Here is a 21,120-nt window from a genome sequence, read left to right on the forward strand (position 1 = left end):
TTTGACTTACAGCTCCTACATCTCTTTTTTGCCTTGGTGCTATTTATTTTTAGAAGCTAAATCATTTAGGCTGTTGGCAAAATTGTATCGCACTTAATGTGAATTAAACAGGCAGTTACGTCGAAATTTCGCCTCTGGGCAAGCATGTCATCATTGAAATGGATCATATAATGTTGTGGTGGTGACTTTAAAACTTCAGCATACAGGACTTTTATTGCAACTTTCATTTCTGTCTGGTTTCTGTTACTTTACCTTCAAAATTACCGCTGACTCACCGGAACCTCTCCTGCTCCGTCTGAGCTCTGAATGACAGACATGATGTGAAAGCATGCACAGGCGTCAGTGAGTTTTTTTGGGGGGTTTTTAAGATTATTTTTTTTGGGCCTTTTGCCTCCAATGGACAGGACAGACTGAAATGGGGTGAGAGAGAGAGAGAGAGAGCGGGGGCCGACATGCAGCAAAGTGCCGCAAGCCGGAGTCGAACCTGCCACCGCTGCAGCGCGGCCTCGCCTCCGTACATGGGGTGCCAGCACTATCCACTACGCTACCGACGCCCCACAGGCATCAGTGTTGATTGGCTATCACTTGTGCCGTGTAACCAATCAGAGGGGGCTGTAGGCGGGACATTGTTACAAACTCCAGTGCAGTGGTGACTGCAGGCAGGGAGGGAGAGGCTGTATCAGAGCCAAAGGAGTGAGTTTCAAAATACATTTATTTGATCAGTTATCGATGAAAAAACGTCCGATGCCGATTATGGTAAACAGTAGGTTGTGTTTACTGGCACACTGCGCCTAAATCATTTTCCCGGTTCGCACATATATATATTTTTAGGGGCAAATGCGAGTGAAATGCTCGCACTGCAGAGCATTTCTGCCCGTGCCGGACAGAAACTTCGCCACGCCGGAAATCCAGCGCTGTGCCGGAGAACTTTAACCCCTGAAGCACGCGGACACACGCCTCGTCAGTTTCAAGTGGCACAGTGCAGCAGTGAGAGCTCTGCAGTTCAGTTTAACACGGACAATTAACAACTTTCTCCTTCTCTCTTTTGATGTGTGTGCGTGAATGATTAAGGTGAGAAGCCATATTTGTAAGAATTGAGTGTAAAGCTATTTTTCCTTTTGTTTATTTCAGAAACACACACACGCTACACTTGTTGTGAACCTCCTGCTTCGAACCAGATTCTCTGGCCGGAATCATTTACTCCATAGTTGTCCTACCCAAACCAGTGTGTCCCTGAGGTCCCCTTCCTCACATCGCCCACGCCGTGAGTTGCACATGTGCGTGTGTGTGCACTGCTGGTGTTACACGATGTCAAACGTTGGTTGACCGGCCGGTCACAGGTCGTGGCCGATCACATGAAAACGGCCCAATTCTGAGCACTGCTGATTAATCGGTGCAAGTCTAACAGAATCCATATGGTAAGAGTTAGGAAATGATCATGATTTGGCTTAAATTACTCACTTTTTGTGGCACTATCCCGGCAGGATTGTTGTGTCGGACTGTCACGTTCTAGTCAACTGGTCGACTGTTTGGTCATTAAGCTCTTGTCCAACCATTTGTCATTGGTCGGACGGTCGCTGGTGCTACTTTAACAGGGCCCTGTGTCCATTAAAGTGCTTTTCATGGCGCTGTCCTGGCAGGAAACACGCCAACATCTCAGTAAAACAACAACCGCTTTTTAGGACACTATCCTGACAGTGAAGGAGTTCAAATATCTCAGGGTCTTGTTCATGAGTGAGGGTAGAATGGAGCGTGTGTGTCCATCTACGTCCCAACCCTCACCTGTGGTCAGGAGCTCTGGGTAGTGACCGAAAGAATGAGGTCGCGGATACAAGCAGCCGAAATGAGTTTCCTCTGTAGGGTGTCTGGGCTCAGCCTTAGAGATAGGGGGAGGAGATCAGACACCGAGAGCGAGCTCGGAGTAGAGCTGCTGCTCCTTTGCGACAAAAGGGGTCAGTTGAGGTGGTTCAGGCATCTGATCGGGATCCTCCTGGATGCCTCCTGTTAGAGGTGTTTCAGGCATGTCTAACTGGTAGGAGGCCCCGGGGCAGAACAGAACACACTGGAGGGATTACATATCTCATCTGGTCTGGGAACACCTCGGAGTCCCCCATGAGTAGCTGGAAAGCATTGCTGGGGAGAGGGACGTCTAGAGTATTTTGCACAGCCTGAGCCCTGTGACCCAGGCCTGGATAAATGGCTGAAAATGGATGAATGGATCCTGGCAGGAAACGCAGCAATGGGTCACACCTAAATGACCACATTTGGTGGCTTTAAAGCTGCTGAAAAAACAGCAATGACTCGCTAAAACGCAACCAGTTTTGTTGTTAGTTGGTCTCAAACAGTGGTCTGCAGTGGTCACCCCCACCTCCCGATGACAAACGTCAGCTTGTATATTATGTCACTTTGGAAACATGATTTGATTTGTATGAAATTTACAAATATAAAATATTTGTGGTTTGCAGAGATGTAAAATACCAACATGTTCTCCTGGTGACTGTGCTGGGCATGGATGAACAACATATTTTGTCACTGATGTAGAGGGCTTGTTGTTGTTTGCAGCAGCCGTCAGAGGACGGCGAGCGTCTTACCGTCAACACACGCCGGTCTGGCTCGTGTCGTCCCGGCAATCTGTCCCTTCCTGCAGGCACAGCGGGCCGTCTGTCGGGCGATGGTCCTCCTCGGTTGGCTGCTGTCCCGGTCCAGAGTGACGATCTCACAGGTCCCTGCCGCCAGCTGACCTGAGGGACGAAGTAAAGCAGTGATGAGAAACATTTTATCTTCATTCTAAAAAAGCACTTGCGATATTTTCTTTTATTTAATTTTTTGTTCTGTTACTGTTGAACTCTGAGAGTTGACAAATAGTTACAGGTGGTGATTAAAACAGACAAGATGAGGATCTCTGTGATTCTGTGACTTCATCCTCAGCTGAATCACTGGCTCATGTCTCTGCTCACATGAGATTATTTCCGACCTGTGAATGTCTTCCACAATAAAGGCCCAGCAGCAGGTGTGTGACAATATTGTTTTCATGCTGTTTTCTCCACGAGGCAAGTTTATTTTTTATTTCCCTCATTAGTGTCATGACTGACAAACTGCTGCTGTTTGAAACCAATTTACAGACACACTGGAAGTTAAAATCATATTTTTACTTCTCCTGAAAAGACAGAATTAGGTTCAGTTCTCAAAATGATTATTGATGAAACGTGGCTGAGTCTGAGTTTGGGTAAATTATTAAACATTTTTTTCAGCCTCCACCAGCTGTTACATGACCATTAAGTCTGCAACTCTCTCCTGAGATTAAAGTTTTAAAGTGAAACAGAGAAAAGTTTTTCTCTTCACTTCACTGCACTGCTGAACCAGCTTCAGAATAACACTTCAGTGTCTCGACTGACGGCTGCCGAGCGTCTGAACTGACTCTGGGCTGATTGTTTCCTGTCAGTCAGCTGACCCTGTCCTGGTGTCTGTCAAATGTTATGTGTTCACCTCAAATATAGTTGTCTAAATCAGAGTTCAAGATTTATTGAACCGCAAGTAACCATAGCAACAGTAGTGATCTCATTACACCCATCACACTAGAGTTCACTCCTCAATGACCTCTAAAACCTTTTCTAACAACTTTAAACCCTTCTTCAGGATGACTGTAAGCATTGTGAGGATCAGTGGAACATTTTCAAGACCTCTTAAACCTCCTGAGGGGCTCTGATACCCTCTCTACAACATCCTCAAGGCTTTCTAAAACCTTCTAAAAAATGCAAGGAACCTTTTCATGATCTCTTTAACCTCCATCAAGGACAGCTAAAACCTCCTCAGGAAACCGAAAATCTCCTCAACTCCTAAACAACTGCATCCTCAATGACCTCTGGATCTTCTTCAGGGACATCTAAAACCTCCTAAAAGAACCTAACAAACCTCCTTTATGACCTTTGGAACCTTTCCAAGACATCTTAAACCTCATCAAGGTCCTTTCTTACTTCTTAAGTTCTGGATCCTCTTCAGAGACATGTAATCCTCTTAAAATTACCTCCCTAACCTCCAGCAGGACCTCTGGAACCTCCCGGAGGAAGCCTGAAACCTTTACATGACTTCTTAAAACTCCTCTAGGACAACTTTCACTTCCTCAGGGTAACGTAAAATCTCCAAAAGAACAATTGCATCTTCAGTGACCTCTGGATCCTCTACAGTCTACAGGTGCATCCAAAACCTCTAACAAGAACCTCACAAACCTCCAGCAGGACCTTTGGAAACTTCTGAAGGAATTTTCGCACCATTTCAAGACCTCAAGACCTTTTCAAGGAAACCTAAACCTCCTCAAGAAACTCTGAAACCTCCTCAAGGCTGTTGCAACCTCTTAAGGCACAGTTAAAAACACTGTCAACTTCTCAAGGTCGTTCCTAACGTTCTTAAGGAATTCTGAACCTCTTCAGGGACATCTAAAACCTTTCAAAGGGACCTCAAAAAACCTCCTCGGAGGAACTTTGGAACCTTTTCGAGACCTCTTAAAGTCTTCCAAGACAGCCTAAACATTTCTGATAAATGACAATAGCTCCTCAAGGCCCTCTCTAAGTTTCTTAAGGAATTCTGGTAACTTTACATGACCTCTTAAACCTCCTCAAACGCAGCTGAAACCTTCTCAAGAACCTCTGAAACCTCTTCTACAGATGGTGGGAAAGGACAGCTAAAACCTTTTCAGTAAATGCTAATGCCTCCTTAAGGCCCTTTCTTACCTTCTTGAGGAACTCTGGAACCTTTAAATGACTTCTTAAGGCCATGTCGACATGTTTTCAGTTAATTTTGTAAACAGATATTTTCCTTTACGTTTTTATATTTTATTTTAGGTCACTAAAACTGAGAGCTTTAAAACCCTAATTTGTTTTTGCCCCACTTTAGAAACAACATTTTGAATCGAGCCTAGTTGATCCAGCAGATGGCGGGACAATTTCCAGAGAGGGACTGTTGTCGATGAGGAGTGGAAGAAAAAACTTCTGAATATCCAGGGCATCACTCCTATATTAGAGTGAGCTCCTTCATCCTTAAATTGAAGGGGAATCAACAGTGATGAGATCTACAGTAGGTGTTTTCAAAAAGGTCACGTTAACCTGCACACTTTATGACCTTAGTGACAGGGGAGACGCTGAAGGTGGCTAACACTGGTGAGTGCTTGGGGTCATTTTTGCGTTCCAGTGTGGACGGAGATATTTTGTGAAATAAAGGTGGTGTGGTCAGAGTTATTTGTTTAAACAGAAGGGGGAATATCCATCCACATGTAGAAAGAGCCCAAAAACTCTTCAAGAAAAAAGAAAACCTCCTCAGAGACCTCTACAAACTTCCCCAAGAAAACACCTGAAACATTTCACTCCAAACCCACAAATGTGAACCTTATAATGACAATGGAGGAAAAATCTTGGGCTAAACATCACCAAAGTCGATTTTATCCTGTGGGGACCACTGTGCATCATGAGATCAATCAATCCAATAGCTGCTGAGGTATTTAAATGTCGAGCAGAGTGACGCACAAACCAACACACAGTCATCTCCAAACATAAAACCATGCTGCTTTATAAACAGTCTAAAGACACACTTTGGTTTCTGGGAACTGAGGATAAAAATTCTGCTCAAATTCTGACATTGTAATGAACATTTAACATTTGAATGACATGACTGAAGTGTGGTGATATCTATAATATAAATATCTACTGAGCTCAGCTGAGGCAGAGGCAAAGTGATGGAGGGGTGAATGTTGGGTGAATCAGAGGGGACAGAAGCTGTATTTGGTCGCCATGGTGATGGCAGATGCCCCCCCTGCATGCTGATGAACTGTCATCAATAGAGCCATGGAGCGTCCCCCTCTTCAGAAAGGACCATGACCTCAGAGTCAGGAGAACAGAGGGAGCAGTTCTTCAGAAAGACGGAGGGCAGCGGGGTCAGAGCCCGATCAACGACAACAACAACAGCTCGTTTTTCTGAGAAGCACAAATTACTACAGAGGTTAAAAAGACTTCCATGAAGCAGTGATGTTCACAGTGAGGGACCACTACGACCTGCAGGTGAAGGTCATGTGATCCATGGAGGGAGTCAATTGTGTTGATTGGCTAATTTTACTTTATGTAAATGATGTAATTATTTGGGAAACAGACCAGAATCAAAACTCCTCAACTGTATGTTTTGATAAACAAGCTGCCAACTGTCAGAAGTACTCAGATTTTATACTTAAATAAAATTAGTAATACTACAGTGTAAAACTACTAAGTAAAAGTCCTGCATTCAAATTTTTAAGTAATTGAGTAACAACACAAAAGTATTAGCATTAAAATACAGCCCTAGTACAAAAAGTAAAAGCACTTATTATGCAGAATCACCTTTATCAGAATCACAAATATTATATTACTGGATTACAATTTGTGATGCATTATTATTGTGTTGTCCACATCACTTTAATATTGCTGAGCTATTTTAATTACTTTATATACTGCTGGTAAGCTGAACCTATGGAATTATATATCAACATGTATAATTTGATTTATATTTTGCATTAAAATATGAAATCTAACTCTGCAGAGTGACTACAGTTATAAAATTAGTGGGGTATGAGTATGAAGTTATCATAAAATGCAAATACTCAAGTAAAGTACAAACACCTCAAACTTGTGCTGAAGTATATGTCAAGTTACTCTCATCACTGTTCAAATATCAGAGCATTTGACACTGTAAACACTGAACGCCCTGACAGCTTTGTCCATTAACCCTCTGCGGTAACGTGTTGCCTTTAAGTAACATACTCATTAGCCATGTTTCCATCAGCCTGTTTAGATGCGCATCTAGAAGTATCGCATCAGAAAGTTAGGATGGAAACGCCAAAATTCGAATTAAAATCCCCTGATTCGCACAAACTAAAATACGCTTGCTTTAGCCGGGTTTTGGTTGATTCGAAAAAATGTTGATTTGCAAAAGGGAGGATGGAAACAGTTATGTTCGAATTAAGTGTGACGTAGCGCACTTCTCTCCATGGTGATATCCACACTCCAGGTCAGGAAGGCGGTAATGCATTTACAAGCTGGTTGCCAACCGCCAGAAAACGTAGAAGAAGAAGAATGCGAGACTTGTTTTGTTTCCGGTTCTGCGGAAAACTCGTGCAAGTTCGTAGTTTTCACCAAAGTCCGTACATTTAATGGAAACACAGAGGATTCGTATTTCTTTTAATGCGCATTTCCCAATGATTCAAATCACTTTTGGGTGGAAACATAGCTATTTTTGGCCGTTGAACGTCACAACATACATCTCCACTCATATCGCAATACTTTTAAAAAACGAGCTGGGGCCCTATAAGGAAACCAGTAGTTTATATAGTAACATGACGTCCTGGAGGCCATATGAGTGTCTTCTTTACAGCCTTCCTCGCATGGTGTTTATTTATTATTTTTAATTGTTTAATGTAACAAGGGTAAAATTAGCAGTTTCAATTGATGTTCGTGAGGATGAATCAAAATATAGAGGTTTGAAGGACAAGAAGCTGCTATTGTACATCAGGAAATACACACACACACACACACACCAGGACACTGAAAAGGAGCATTTACATGTAAAAAAATGAATCAAACACTAAAATATAACTCACTATTTTGATTTTAAGAGGGTTATGATAGTTTAGTTTGATAAAATGTTTGTGTAAAGTTTGCTTACACTCTGTGACATATTAATTTCTGTGAGCCAAATTTGTTTTTAATTTTACTAAAACTTTAAATAATAACCCTCTTTTCACATTTCTCACCATTATGATACAGTGTTGCTGTAAGGTACCCAAATGTGCACGCCCCAAAATGTTTTTTAAATATCTCTTTTAATGTTTTTTAGTTTATTTAATGACTAAAAGCGTAACTTTTTTACCAACTGGCATCACAATGCAGACCACAGATTTATAAATTCCAAATAAAGTTTATGTGAATGAGATGTTAGCACAGTTTAGCTTGCGCTTTCCACCATGCAGCGCCAACATCAGGACAAAATATTATTTGTGAGAGAACTTTTCCATCTCACACAAGTGTCACCTATGCTGTTACACCAACTGGTCAAAGCAGGCAACCAGCAGGGCCACCAGGGGCCACCAGGGGCCCCGAACAGCCTCCTGGTCTCAGGTTATTTCACTAACCTGTTGCCATCCATTGACACCGTTTCTGTCCAACAAAATCACACGTCTTCTTCACGGAGTCATAATAACTCGGTCAAATCTGAACACACAAATATAATACGCATATTTTTAGATTCTGTGTCACACTTTCTGAAGATATCATTATATCTGCTTTAAAGTCAGAGAAAAAAGACGCTCTTTCTAATCCAGAATTTGCCTGAGAATCTTGACGTTTTTAGGTTTTCTCCAGTACCAAAATAATTCAGTGATATTTGTCTGTATTAGTATACTGTAAACATGGACTGCTAATAGATAATTCGGCATACATTTAATGGTGCCAATTTGCCAGCATGTGTAGAAAAGTACAGGGAAAGGAGCAGAGGAGGACATCGTGACCCAAAGCTAAAGAGTCCACGGCAAGTTACACTTCCGGTTTATCTCCCAATATATCATGGGAACTGTAGTTTCTGTAGTACAAGGAATAATAAACAGTGATGTCAAACTGTATTAATACAGGTTTTATATAAATGTGTTGTTGTTTTTTTTTACATTATTGAACATGCTTCATTAACAGAATTCTTATCAGCCTGGACATTGACACTGTCCTCTATAGAAACATTTACACTTTATTAGGTACACCTTGCTGGTACCAGGTTAGACCCACTTTTTAATTCTTGGTGTCACAGATTCAACAAGGTGCTGGAAACATTCCTCAGAGATTTTGGTCCATATTGACATGATGACGTCACACAGTTGATCCATGCTGAGAATCTCCCGTTCCAGCACATCCCAAAGGTGCTCTATTGGACTGAGATCTGGTGACTGTGGAGGCCATTGGAGTACAGTGAACTCATTGTCATGTTTGAGATGATGTGAGCTTTGTGACATGGTGCGTTATCCTGCTGGAAGTAGCCATCAGAAGATGGGTACACTGTGGTCATAAAGGGATGGACACGCTCAGCAACAATACTCAGGTAGGCTGTGGTGTTTAAACCATGCTCAGTTGGTACTAAGAAAATCTCCCCCACACCATTACACCACCAGCAGCAGCCTGAAGCGTTGATACAAGGCAGGATGGATCCATGCTTCCATCTGAATGTGGTTTTTCCAATCTTCTATTGTCCAGTTTTGGTGAATTGTAGCCTCAGTTTCCTGTTGTTAGCTGACAGGAGTGGCACCTGGTGTGGTCTTCTGCTGCTGTAGCCCATCTGCTTCAAGGTTGGACAAGGTGTTGTTGCTTCAGAGATGCTCTTCTGCACACCTTGGTTGGAACCAGTGCTTATTTGACTTCCTGTTGCCTTTCTATCATCTTGAACCAGTCTGGCCATTCTCCTCTGACCTCTGGCATCAACAAGGCATTTTGGCTCACTGGATATTTGCTCTTTTTGGGACCATCCTCTGTAAACCCTAGAGATGGTTGTGCTGAAAATCCCAGTAAATACTCAGACCAGCCCGTCTGGCACCAACAACCATGCCACGTTCAAAGTCACTTCAATCATCTTTCTTCATCATTCTGATGCTCAGTTTGAACTTCAGCAGCTCGTCTTCACCATGTCTACATGACTAACTGCATTGACCTGCTGCCACGTGATTGAATGATTAACTATTTGCATTAAGGGGCAGTTAAACAGGTGTACCTAATAAAGTGGTTGATGAGTGTATTGTGTGTTGAAAACTAAAAACTTGAACCTGGAACTGCTAAAACATATTTTAGCTCTGGGAGCCCTGAACAGTTGAACGCTACACTGGCTCCAAAAGTCTTTTGTGTAATTTGAAGTTATTTAAAATGTTGCCTAAATAAGAGGTTTTTCGAGGCTTCCTTAATTTTAAGTTAAGGGAAAATGTAAAAAAAAAAAAAAAAAAAGAAAGAATCTCTTTTATTGACAGCTCTGTAAGAAGACTACTGAGTATAAACCTTTATAGTTTTAAAGGCTGCTCTGTCCTTTATCTTTTCAATCTGCTCTGTCATTTCTGCAGCTGTAGCTGTCTGTCGTCCTGAGTGTTGGGCTGAAAAGCTTCAGTTGTCAGACTGAAACATGACGCAGCAACAGCAGCACTCTGGAGCTGAGAGGTTTTGATGTGGCAAGCAGTGTTTTGCTGTCAGTGGCGTCTTTGTGAAACATGTATGAAGACACAGTGTTGTTGTTTCTATCAGCTCAGAGTCATTGCTGCTGTCCATCAGCTGAGTTATTGTTCAGGAGGATTAATGTCTGTGTGACGACGAGTACACACAAGCTCCTCCACCTCGACAGGAAAATGACTTCATTACAACAGTGCGAAAACGTCACGTCCTTAAAACTAGTTGAAGTAATGCCTCTGTATGACACCAGTGAGCTCTGTTTTGAAGGATTTAAATAATATTTCTATTTCATAAAATTCAGATTTAACAGATTTACTCTTTTACAGTTGTGGAGTGTAACAAAGTACATTAACTCAAATACCATACCTATGACGTACTTGTACTTAATTTGAGTGTTTCCATTTATACTTCGACACCACTAAATCCCTGAAGTAAATATTGTACTTTCTACTCCTCTACATTTGTCTGAAAGCTCCTACTTTTCAGATTACAGTTTTTATCCCCCTACATCCCAGCTTGTACATTAAACTCCCCAACAGGATATAAAGAAGTTCAAATGAGCTCAACCTGAAACATGTACAGCAGTAAAATGACACATACACATTAATGCAGCAGGAATATTAATCCAAAAACATCAGATAGAATAAAACACTGACAGCAGGAAACACTTTACTGCACTATCAGTCATTTTACACATACTTATAATAAATGTTCCTGATCAAACTTTTACTGAGGGAAGGATTTGAAGAGAGGATTTTTACCTGTAGTGGAGTATTGTCACAGTGTGGTATTAGTACTTTGACTTCAGTAAAGGATCTGAATACTTCCTCCACCTCTCCCTCTTGGTGACGGCCCACTGAGAGGTGGAGCAACAGTGAAAGAGGAGAGCTTCACAGTCACATGACCTGAAGTGAAAGTGAAAGTGTGTGTGAGTGACAGCAGAGCTGCAGTGGAGACGAGTCTCTCTGTTTCTCTCTAAAGAAACATTCAAGTGAATCCAGCAGGTTTTTCTCAACAACAAACACTGGTGAGTTCACTGTCCTACAGAGGTTTCAAAGGTTCATATGAAAAATGTTTGGCCTGCTTTCAAATATTTCCACTCTAATAACAATATAAGCAGCAGTGTAGCAGTATTGTTATATTATTTGATGTTTGATGTGACAGTAATGGAGAGTTAGTTTAACATAGTTTGATTATTTTTGAAACTTTTATTTGAATAACTAAAGTTTTCAGGTCGACTTTAACAGTGAACTCTGGTTTTATCTGTGAAACAACACGAGCTAACACTCCCCACTGCAGACCAGTCACACTGGTTTCCCCACATGTTTACATATGCTGGCACAAATAAATGGTTTCTTGTTACCTTGGCGACCAATTAATGGCAGCCCAGCCCTGAGGAAACACTGGTGAGTTCACTGTCCTACAGCGACAAAATACACTCAATATTTGGTCAAAGTTTAGTTCAAACCACAATCTGACTGTTTTACATCTGTTTTACCTTATAAAGAATATTATCTGACTGTTTTACATCTGTTTTACCTTATAAAGAATATTATCTGACTGTTTTACATCTGTTTTGCCTTATAAAGAATATTATACCATAGAAATGTGTCAGTTTAGATAAAAACAACATGTGAATTTAGCCAGAAATACAAAACAGAGGTAAAAACCAAAGCACAGTGACTGAACTACAGTCACAGCTAGCGTTAGCTTCAAGCTCATTTACAGGCCTGTTTCCTGTCTGAGCTCTGAGCTCCACTCAGACAGGACGTTACACTCAGAGCCGTAGACAGGGCAAATACTTCAGGTCAATTAGGGGCTCAGGGGTTGTGAAGAGAAACTGTATTATATTTAATTTCCTGCAGTTCCCCTGTGGATCAATAATATCTTAACTGATGATCATACATCATATTTTATGTGTTGATTATATAGAATCTGAATCTGCAAAGTAACTAATAACAAACAGTATTAAATTAATGCAGTGGAGTAAGAAGTACAACATGTCCCTGTAATTTTTGGAAGCACTTCACATTACAGCTCCGTAATAACATGATGATAGTGAGGTAATAGTTTCATGATGAAGAGGGAATAATTAAGTAGTAACACGTAATGACCAAATTAATAACCAGGTAAAGCTTGGTATTAACAGTGAGTATATCTGGGTAATATTAGACTGAAATGTATGTAACAGTGATAGAACTTGTCTCACTCCCAACTCAGCAAATACAGATGATTGGTCGGTGGCCCTCTGTGTCACATACAGACGCACAGAGGCCATGGATGTCGGAACTATTTTCTGAGAGGGGGGGCGGGATTTTTGTTGGAAGGGGAAGCACGCACACTTATCAGTGATTAAGGATTTGATTTGAAATTATTTTATAATAACATGCAATTATAAGAGAACTAGAATGGATGAACATGACATCTTTACGGTTAAGAAAATGAAACGTTGATAACTACATCAGGTCATTTAAGGAACATAACATTATTTGTAACCTTGAATGAAAAAAAGAAAACTCTGCGCTCCTGACTCAGGGCTTTCATGCATTTCCAAAAGTGGACCTTCTCTCAGTTGACATACTGATGAAGATTTTAAGCAGGGTCAAGACATTGCTTTCATCCATAAGGTCACTGTGAGCGTTCATAATGGTCCAATGTGTTAGTCTCTCCTGCGTCATGGTGTTGCGCAGCCAGGTTTTTAGCCTGTGCAAGGCTGAGAAAGAGCGCTCGGATGCCGCGACAGATAAGGGCAGGGCCAGACAGAGCTTATGAGCTTCTCCACCTCCGACAGCATGGAGCGGGTTTGGGGCTGCAAGGTTTGCAGGATGGACACAACATCCTGGATGGTGATAACTTCTCGTCCCCTACACACATCCCTCAGTATGTCCAGCTCAAGGCTTAGCCGCTCTCGTGGAAAGGGGGTCAGTTCTGGGGAACCCACATCCACTTGTTTCCCCTGAGCCGCCTCCAGAACTGCCTGCTTTCGCCCTGCAGCTACGTGGAGTCCCTCCTGATCAAAACGCCGTTCCACCTCTGAGCGCAGCAGGTCCCCCTAGTTCCGACGTCTATGACAGAGGCATCCTTTTTTGTGGTATGAGACACAACGGGGCAGAATTTTTTGAGGCTACAAGCAACTGCTGAAGTATAAAGAGTGTGAAAGTCTGCTTAGGGTGGGCAGGAGGTGAAGTGTTGGGTAAAACAAACTTTGGCCTGTAACCTGGGAGTCCACTGTTCATGTCCTGTGTGAAACTAAAAGTCAACGCTGTAATTTTAATTAATCAATTAAATGTGGACTGTTAAATATCAGGTCTCTATCGTCTAAAGCAGTGTTAGTAAACGAATTAATATCAGATAATCATATTGATTTACTCAGTCTCACTGAAACCTGGCTGTGTCAAGATGAATATGTTAGTCTAAATGAGTCCACTCCTCCCAGTCATAATAATACCCACATTCCTCGAGGCAGCGGCCGAGGAGGGGGAGTTGCAGCCATTTTTAACTCTAGTCTGTTAATCAGCCCTAAACCTAAACTAGATTATAATTCATTTGAAAGCCTCGTTCTTAGTCTTTTACATCCGACCTGGAAAACCTCGCAGCCACTTTTATTTGTTATAGTGTACCGTGCTCCTGGCCCGTATTCTGAATTTGTATCTGAATTCTCAGAGTTTTTATCCAGTTTAGTTCTTAAATCAGATAAAGTTATTATTGTAGGCGATTTTAACATTCATGTCGACGTTGATAATGACTCCCTGGCTACCGCGTTTATCTCATTATTAGACTCCATTGGCTTCAGTCAGGGTGTACATGAACCCACTCACTGTTTTAACCATACCCTCGATCTAGTTCTGACGTATGGAATTGAAATTGATAACCTAAAAGTCTTTCCACAGAATCCCTCGCTATCGGATCATTATCTGATTACTTTTGATTTCTTTTTACTCGATTACATGCCACTCAGCAACAGTTACTATACTAGATGTTTATCAGATAGTGCTGTCGCAAAATTTAAGGAAATGATTCCATCGAAGTTAAATTTAATACCATGTCCTTCAGTAACAGAGGTTTCCCGTACCGACTTTAACCTCTTCCGAATTGATCATCTTATCAGTAAGCTCGCTGCGAACAACACTCGACTCTGTAGCTCCTCTTAAAAAGAAGTTTAACAAAGCAAAGAAAGTTCGCTCCTTGGTATAACTCTCAAACCCATAAAATAAAACAATGCCAGAGCAAACTATTACTCAGCATTAATAGAAGAAAATAAGAACAACCCCAGGTTAAACCCTAGGCTACTTAAGGAGGTCTTTCCTTTAGTTAACACTCATATATTAGATATGATCAATATATCCTTATTAACAGGCTATGTACCACAGTCTTTTAAGGTAGCTGTAATTAAACCTATTCTAAAAAAGCCCACCCTGGATCCAGAGGTGTTAGCCAACTATAGACCAATATCTAATCTTCCCTTTATGTCAAAGATCCTTGAGGAAGTAGTCGCAGACCAGCTGTGTGATTTTCTCCATGATAATAATTTATTTGAGGAATTTCAGTCAGGATTTAGAGTGCATCATAGCACTGAGACAGCAGTAGTTAAAATTACAAATGACCTTCTGATTGCTTCAGACAAAGGACTCGTCTCTGTATTTGTTTTATTAGCTCTTAGTGCGGCGTTTGACACAATTGACCATCAAATTCTGCTACAGAGAGTGAAACATTTAATTGGCCTAAAAGGTTCTGCACTAAGCTGGTTTATATCTTATTTATCTGATCGATTTCAGTTTGTTCATGTTAATGATGAATCATCTGTAGGTACTGAAGTTTGTTTTGGAGTTCCACAAGGTTCTGTGCTGGGACTAGTCCTATTTACTCTATATATGCTTCCTTTAGGTAACATCATTAGAAATCACTCTATAAATTTCCATTGTTATGCGGATGATACACAGTTGTATTTATCGATGAAGCCAGAAGAAAGTAATCAATTAACTAAACTCCATAACTGCCTTAAAGACATAAAAACTTGGATGAGCACCAATTTCCTGATGTTAAATTCAGACAAAACTGAAGTTATTGTTCTTGGCCCCAAACAACTCAGAGACTCTTTATCTGATGACATAGTTTCTCTAGATGGCATTGCTCTGGCCTCTACCACTACCATAAGAAACCTCGGAGTAACATTTGATCAAGATTTGTCTTTTAATTCTCATTTAGAACAAACCTCACGGACTGCATTTTTTCATCTGCGTAATATTGTGAAAATTAGGCCTATCCTGACCTGAAAAGATGCAGAAAAATTGGTCCACGCTTTTGTTACCTCAAGGCTGGATTACTGTAACTCTCTATTATCAGGTAGCTCTAGTAAGTCCTTAAAAACTCTCCAGCTAATTCAGAATGCAGCAGCACATGTACTAACAGGAACTAAGAAACGAGATCATATTTCTCCTGTTTTAGCTTCTCTGCACTGGCTCCCTGTAAAATCCAGAATTGAATTTAAAATCCTACTGTTAACTTATAAAGCTCTAAATGGTCAAGCTCCGTCATATCTTAGTGAGCTCATAGTGCCATATTATCCCACCAGAACACTGCGCTCTGAGAACACAGGGTTACTCGTGGTCCCTAAAGTCTCCAAAAGTAGATCAGGAGCCAGAGCCTTCAGCTATCAGGCTCCTCTCCTGTGGAATCATCTTCCTGTTACGGTCCGGGAGGCAGACACCGTCTCCACATTTAAGACTAGACTTAAGACTTTCCTCTTTGATAAAGCTTATAGTTAGGGCCGGCTCAGGCTTGCCCTGTACCAGCCCCTAGTTAGGCTGACTTAGGCCTAGTCTGCCGGAGGACCCCCCTATAATACACCGGGCACCTTCTCTCCTTCTCTCTCTCTCTCTCTCTCTCTCTCTCTCTCTGTCTTACTAACACTCATGTCCTGTTTCTGCATCTTGCTAACTCGGCCGTACTGCATGTCACTAACTTGGACATACTGCATGTCACTAACTCGGCTTCTTCTCCGGAGCCTTTGTGCTCCACTGTCTCTCAGATTAACTCATATCACAGCGGTGCCTGGACAGCGTGACGTGTGTGGTTGTGCTGCTGCCGTGGTCCTGCCAGATGCCTCCTGCTGCTGCTGCCATCATTAGTCATTAGTCATACTTCTACTGTTATTATACACATATGACTATTGTCACACATGTATACTGCCAGATATTAATACATACTTTCAACATATTGTACCACAATAATACAATATGTAATATATAACTGTAATAGTATTACTTTCATTAATGTTGTAAGCTACTGTCATTACTGTCTGTCCTGCATCTCACACTGTTCTGTACGACATCTATTGCACGTCTGTCCGTCCTGGAAGAGGGATCCCTCCTCAGTTGCTCTTCCTGAGGTTTCTACCGTTTTTTTTCCCTGTTAAAGGGGTTTTTTGGGGAGTTTTTCCTTATCCGCTGTGAGGGTCATAAGGACAGAGGGATGTCGTATGCTGTAAAGCCCTGTGAGGCAAATTGTGATTTGTGATTTTTGGCTTTATAAATAAAATTGATTGATTGATTGATTGATTGATTGATTATCTCAGGAACACCTCAAGGGAATTTCCTTAAATTTGGCACAAATGTCTGCTTGGACACAACAATGAACTGATTAGATTTTGGTAGTCATAGGTCAAAGGTCAAGGGCATAGTGACTCATTTTTGTGAATGTGATATCTGAAGAACTGTTGAAAGGAATTTCTTGAAATTTGGCACAAACATCAACATGGACTGAAGAAAAAACTGATTAGAAATTTGTTGTCGAAGATCAAAGGTGAAGGTCAGTGTGACCTCACAAAACATGTTTTGGACCATAACTCAAGAATGTATGTGATAATTATGACAAAACTTCACACAAATGTCTAATAGGGTAAAAATTATGAAGCAATGACACTTTTTAACCAAAAAGTCTAAGGTCAACAACACTTTGACATCATAATGTTCTGCATAACACACTTTTCTGGACATTTTTCAACATCACATCTCAGGAACAGAAGGGGAGACATTTGGTCAGATACTGAAACCATGACACTAATCTTGGGTGTCCACCTTGACATTGTGCTGATTGTATAGATCTTCTGAGTGTGAAGCATCCATGTTTTCACTGACATGGATGGAAACTGTCAGAGAAACTTGACTGGTGTGCGGGGCGGTTATTCTAGTTTAATGATAACGTAATGTGCTATTATGTGTAGCATACTACGCTAGTGATGTATGTCACGTATATGATGTGACCTTGCATCAGTAATGTAAACCTAATCACGTACTTATGTCACCTAAACATAAGGGAGGTAAAAAATAAATAAAAATCAAACAAACATTTTAACGTACATTCTGAGGTTATTTGGAAAAGAGACAGTATACATCTTATCAGCAGATACATTTTCTTTGAAAACGAACAAGCTTAAATGGACACACCGTCCCTAAGCATCAAAAACTGATGCTGGAGAGATGGGCAAGAACTCTTTTTCCACTTTCTACCTTCATGCATTTTGCATATTTTAAGACCGAGACACCTGTAAAGGGTGAAACCTTATCTTTCCCCTTAGTGTTACCTGTGGACCTCTGCAGTCACAGCAGCATGAAGTAATTTTTTTTTTTACTTTGTGTCCTCAGAGTGTTGATATGTCTGCTGCCAGCTGTCTGCTGACTGAAGATCAGTTTCTGTGCTCCATCTGTCTGGATATGTTCACTGATCCAGTCAGCACACCATGTGGACACAACTTCTGTAAAACCTGCATCACTGAACACTGGAGTACTAATGTCCCCTATCAGTGTCCAAACTGTAAGAAGGTTTTCAGCACCAGACCTGAGCTGCAGGTCAACACTTTCATCTCTGAGATGGCTGCTCAGTTCAGACAGTCAGCTCAACAGAAAGCCAGCAGCAGCAGCTCAGAGCAACAAGTTTCCAAACCAGGAGAAGTTCCCTGTGACGTCTGCACTGGAACCAAACTGAAGGCCCTGAAGTCCTGCCTGGTGTGTCTGGAATCCTACTGTGAGACTCACCTGGAGCCTCATCTGACAAGATCAGGCCTGAAAAGACATCAGCTGATCGACCCTGTGGAGAACCTGGAAGGCAGGATGTGTCTGAAGCACGATAAACTGCTGGAGCTGTTCTGTAAGACCGACCAGATGTGTGTCTGCATGCTCTGCACTGTTTTAGACCACAAGACACATGATGTTGTTCCTCTGAGAGAAGAATATGAAGGAAAGAAGGCCGAGCTGGGGAAGACAGAGTCTGAAATTCAGCAGATGATCCAGAAGAGACAACTGAAGATTGAGGAGATCAAACACTCAGTGGAGCTCAGTGAGGAAGATGCAGACAGAGAGATAGCAGATGGTGTTCAGGTCTTCACCGCTCTGAAGGAGTCTGTTGAGAGAAGCCAGGCCGAGCTCATGGACACGATCAAAGAGAAGCAGAGAAAGACAGAGAAACAGGCTGAAGGCTTCATCAAAGAGCTGGAACAGGAAATCTCTGAGCTGAAGAAGAGGAGCACTGAGGTGGAGCAGCTCTCAAGCTCTGAAGACCACCTCCACCTCCTCCAAAGCTTCACGTCCCTGAACACTGCTCCACCCACCAAGGACTGGACAGAGGTCAGCGTCCGTCCACCTTCATATGAGGGGACTGTGAGGAGAGCTGTGAGTCAGCTGGAGGAGACGCTCAGGAAACAGATGAAGAAGCTGTTTGAGGTCGAGCTGAAGAGGGTCCAGCAGTCTGCAGTGGATGTGACACTCGATCCTGATACAGCACAGCCCTGGCTCATCCTGTCTGATGATGGAAAACAAGTACATGATAGTGATGTAATGAAGAATCTCCCAAACAATCCAGAGAGATTTGACACTTCTGTCTGTGTCTTAGCAAAACAGAGTTTCTCTTCAGGAAGATTTTATTATGAGGTTCAGGTTAAAGGGAAGACTGACTGGGATTTTGGAGTGGCCAGAGAGTCGATCAACAGGAAGGGACAGATCACACTGAGACCTCAGGATGGTTACTGGACGATATGGTTGAGGAATGAAAATGAATACAAAGCTCTTGCTGGCCCTTCAGTCAGTCTCTCTCTGAAGTCTCAGCCTGAGAAGGTGGGGGTGTTTGTGGATTATGAGGAGGGTCTGGTCTCCTTTTATGATGTTGATGCTGCAGCTCTTATCTACTCCTTTACTGGCTGCTCCTTCACTGAGAAACTCTACCCATACTTCTGTCCATTTCTTAATATTGGTGGTAAAAACTCTGCCCCTCTGATCATCTCTCCTGTCGATTAAGCACGTAGGAGAAGTTTGTTCAGAGAAGTGGTGCATGATTTGATAAAAATGTGCGATTGAGACTTTGGTGGACAATATCGCGATTTACAATTGTTATTACAATGTAATAAACATGCCTAAATGGTATCCTGAGTCTTCTTGCTTGATTCAGTGTTTCCCCTGCCGTCATATTAGGGGGGCACTGGCATGACCTGACATATAATAGTTATTGTTATGGACAGTGTGTAAATGACCATCAACAAACTGCTGTTAGGCACAGTCAAGCACGCTGCTCGCACAGCAGCGCAGCACGGCACTGTACACACACTCAGTTGGAGCGGAGCCTGTGTTACGTTCTGGCGTTGTCACGTAAATGACAAATTCCAGCACGTGAATAGCCCATTGCACAACACAGCAGCATGCCAAGTGGGCTGAGCCCGAGCAAAATTCATTTCATTTGTTATAGTGTTCATTTGTTATATAGTTTGTTATGGAGTCCGTGATTTCCGTGATATGTGTAATTGTGCTTTGTTGTTGTTTTATGAGGCTCTGGCGGCTTTCAGTTGTCTCTTTGTCTCTAACGTTACTTGCATCCTTTGTACTTTTCTCTGTGCTGTCTCAAGTGTTGATAAACACTGGTCTTGTTGCCGCGGGACTTGTCGACTTTAACTTTGCAAGTTTTACACAGCATGTCTTTTTATTCAACATCGCCGTCCCTGAATCCAAAGTACTGCCATATAATAGATGTTGCTGCTTTTTTTCGTCACCAACTCAGCCTGTTTTTCATTGTGCTCATGCTCCTTTTCAGCATCCATGTTAGTCACTGCTGCACGCCGGGTGGTCACCTGACCATACATGCTGCACACACCAGGATAGCTTGTGGACGTAATGTCATCAAACTCCACACACTATAGGAGAGGTAGTCACGTTCACAGGCACACACGTTAACATTTGTTTACATTAAATCGCAAATTGCAGCCTTTTATGTTATGTAATTATGTACGTGCAGCACTAGTTTGGAGACCTTTTATTTCAACCAAAACTAATACCATCAGTCACACAAAATGGAACAACCATTTGTAAAATTTGACTATAATCAACAGACAAGTTCAGGAATTTTTGTCTGTCGTCTTTCCGTTGTAAATTTAATATTAGGTCTTGATTCATTTGACATTTACTTTTGTCATCAACAAAATCTGATCAGCTGCAGTGGTTCTATGTATGGACTGTATAAATAATGGACGTAGCCACTGTAACTTCAACCACTGGTTTGTGGACTCCTGTTGTAAAGCCTCAAGTTTGGCATTTCCGCTGTTGCCATCTTGTGTTTTTTTTTGGAGCCAGAATTGACCAAATTTGGATGAGAAGCTGGAGCTATTACTAAGTAGTAGGTAGGTAAAGCTTTATTTATATAGCACCTTTCAAGACCATGGTCACAAAGTGCTGTACAGTAGACATAAAATAGAAATAATACAATACAATATTACAGTACACACGGCAAACAAAGACAAGATATGCCTGGAATGCACCAAATAAACAGTTCAAATATATACACATGCGACACAGGAAAGATTATGTAATCACACCATAGGCACCGCATCTAAAAAGGCAACAGAAAAAAGGTGGGTTTTAAGGCGTTTTTTTCTGGG

At 41.7% G+C, this 21,120-nt stretch overlaps 2 protein-coding genes across 2 annotated transcripts in view; one reads left to right on the forward strand and one right to left on the reverse strand.

Moving 5' to 3' along the window:
- The window catches only part of LOC117262440 (chemokine-like protein TAFA-5), a 97,283-nt gene that overhangs the window by 45,382 nt on the left and 30,781 nt on the right, over positions 1-21,120 (reverse strand). Inside the window, exon 2 of the mRNA XM_033635406.2 lies at positions 2,592-2,741. Within this exon, the coding sequence (XP_033491297.1) occupies positions 2,592-2,741 (150 nt within the window). The remainder of the gene's footprint in view (positions 1-2,591; positions 2,742-21,120) is intronic.
- LOC117262439 (E3 ubiquitin-protein ligase TRIM21-like) lies at positions 11,117-19,618 on the forward strand. Its single transcript, XM_033635405.2, has 2 exons — positions 11,117-11,232; positions 17,849-19,618. The coding sequence occupies exon 2, from the start codon at positions 17,858-17,860 to the stop codon at positions 19,490-19,492; it is 1,635 nt and encodes a 544-aa protein (XP_033491296.2). The 5' UTR covers positions 11,117-11,232; positions 17,849-17,857; the 3' UTR covers positions 19,493-19,618.

The sequence above is a fragment of the Epinephelus lanceolatus genome, chromosome 5 (assembly GCF_041903045.1).
Source record: "Epinephelus lanceolatus isolate andai-2023 chromosome 5, ASM4190304v1, whole genome shotgun sequence".
NCBI lineage: Eukaryota > Metazoa > Chordata > Actinopteri > Perciformes > Serranidae > Epinephelus > Epinephelus lanceolatus.

What these genes read in the sequence shown, in the direction of transcription:
- LOC117262439 (XM_033635405.2), top strand. Translation starts at nt 17,858, where the DNA reads ATGTCTGCTGCCAGCTGTCTGCTGACTGAAGATCAGTTTCTGTGCTCC.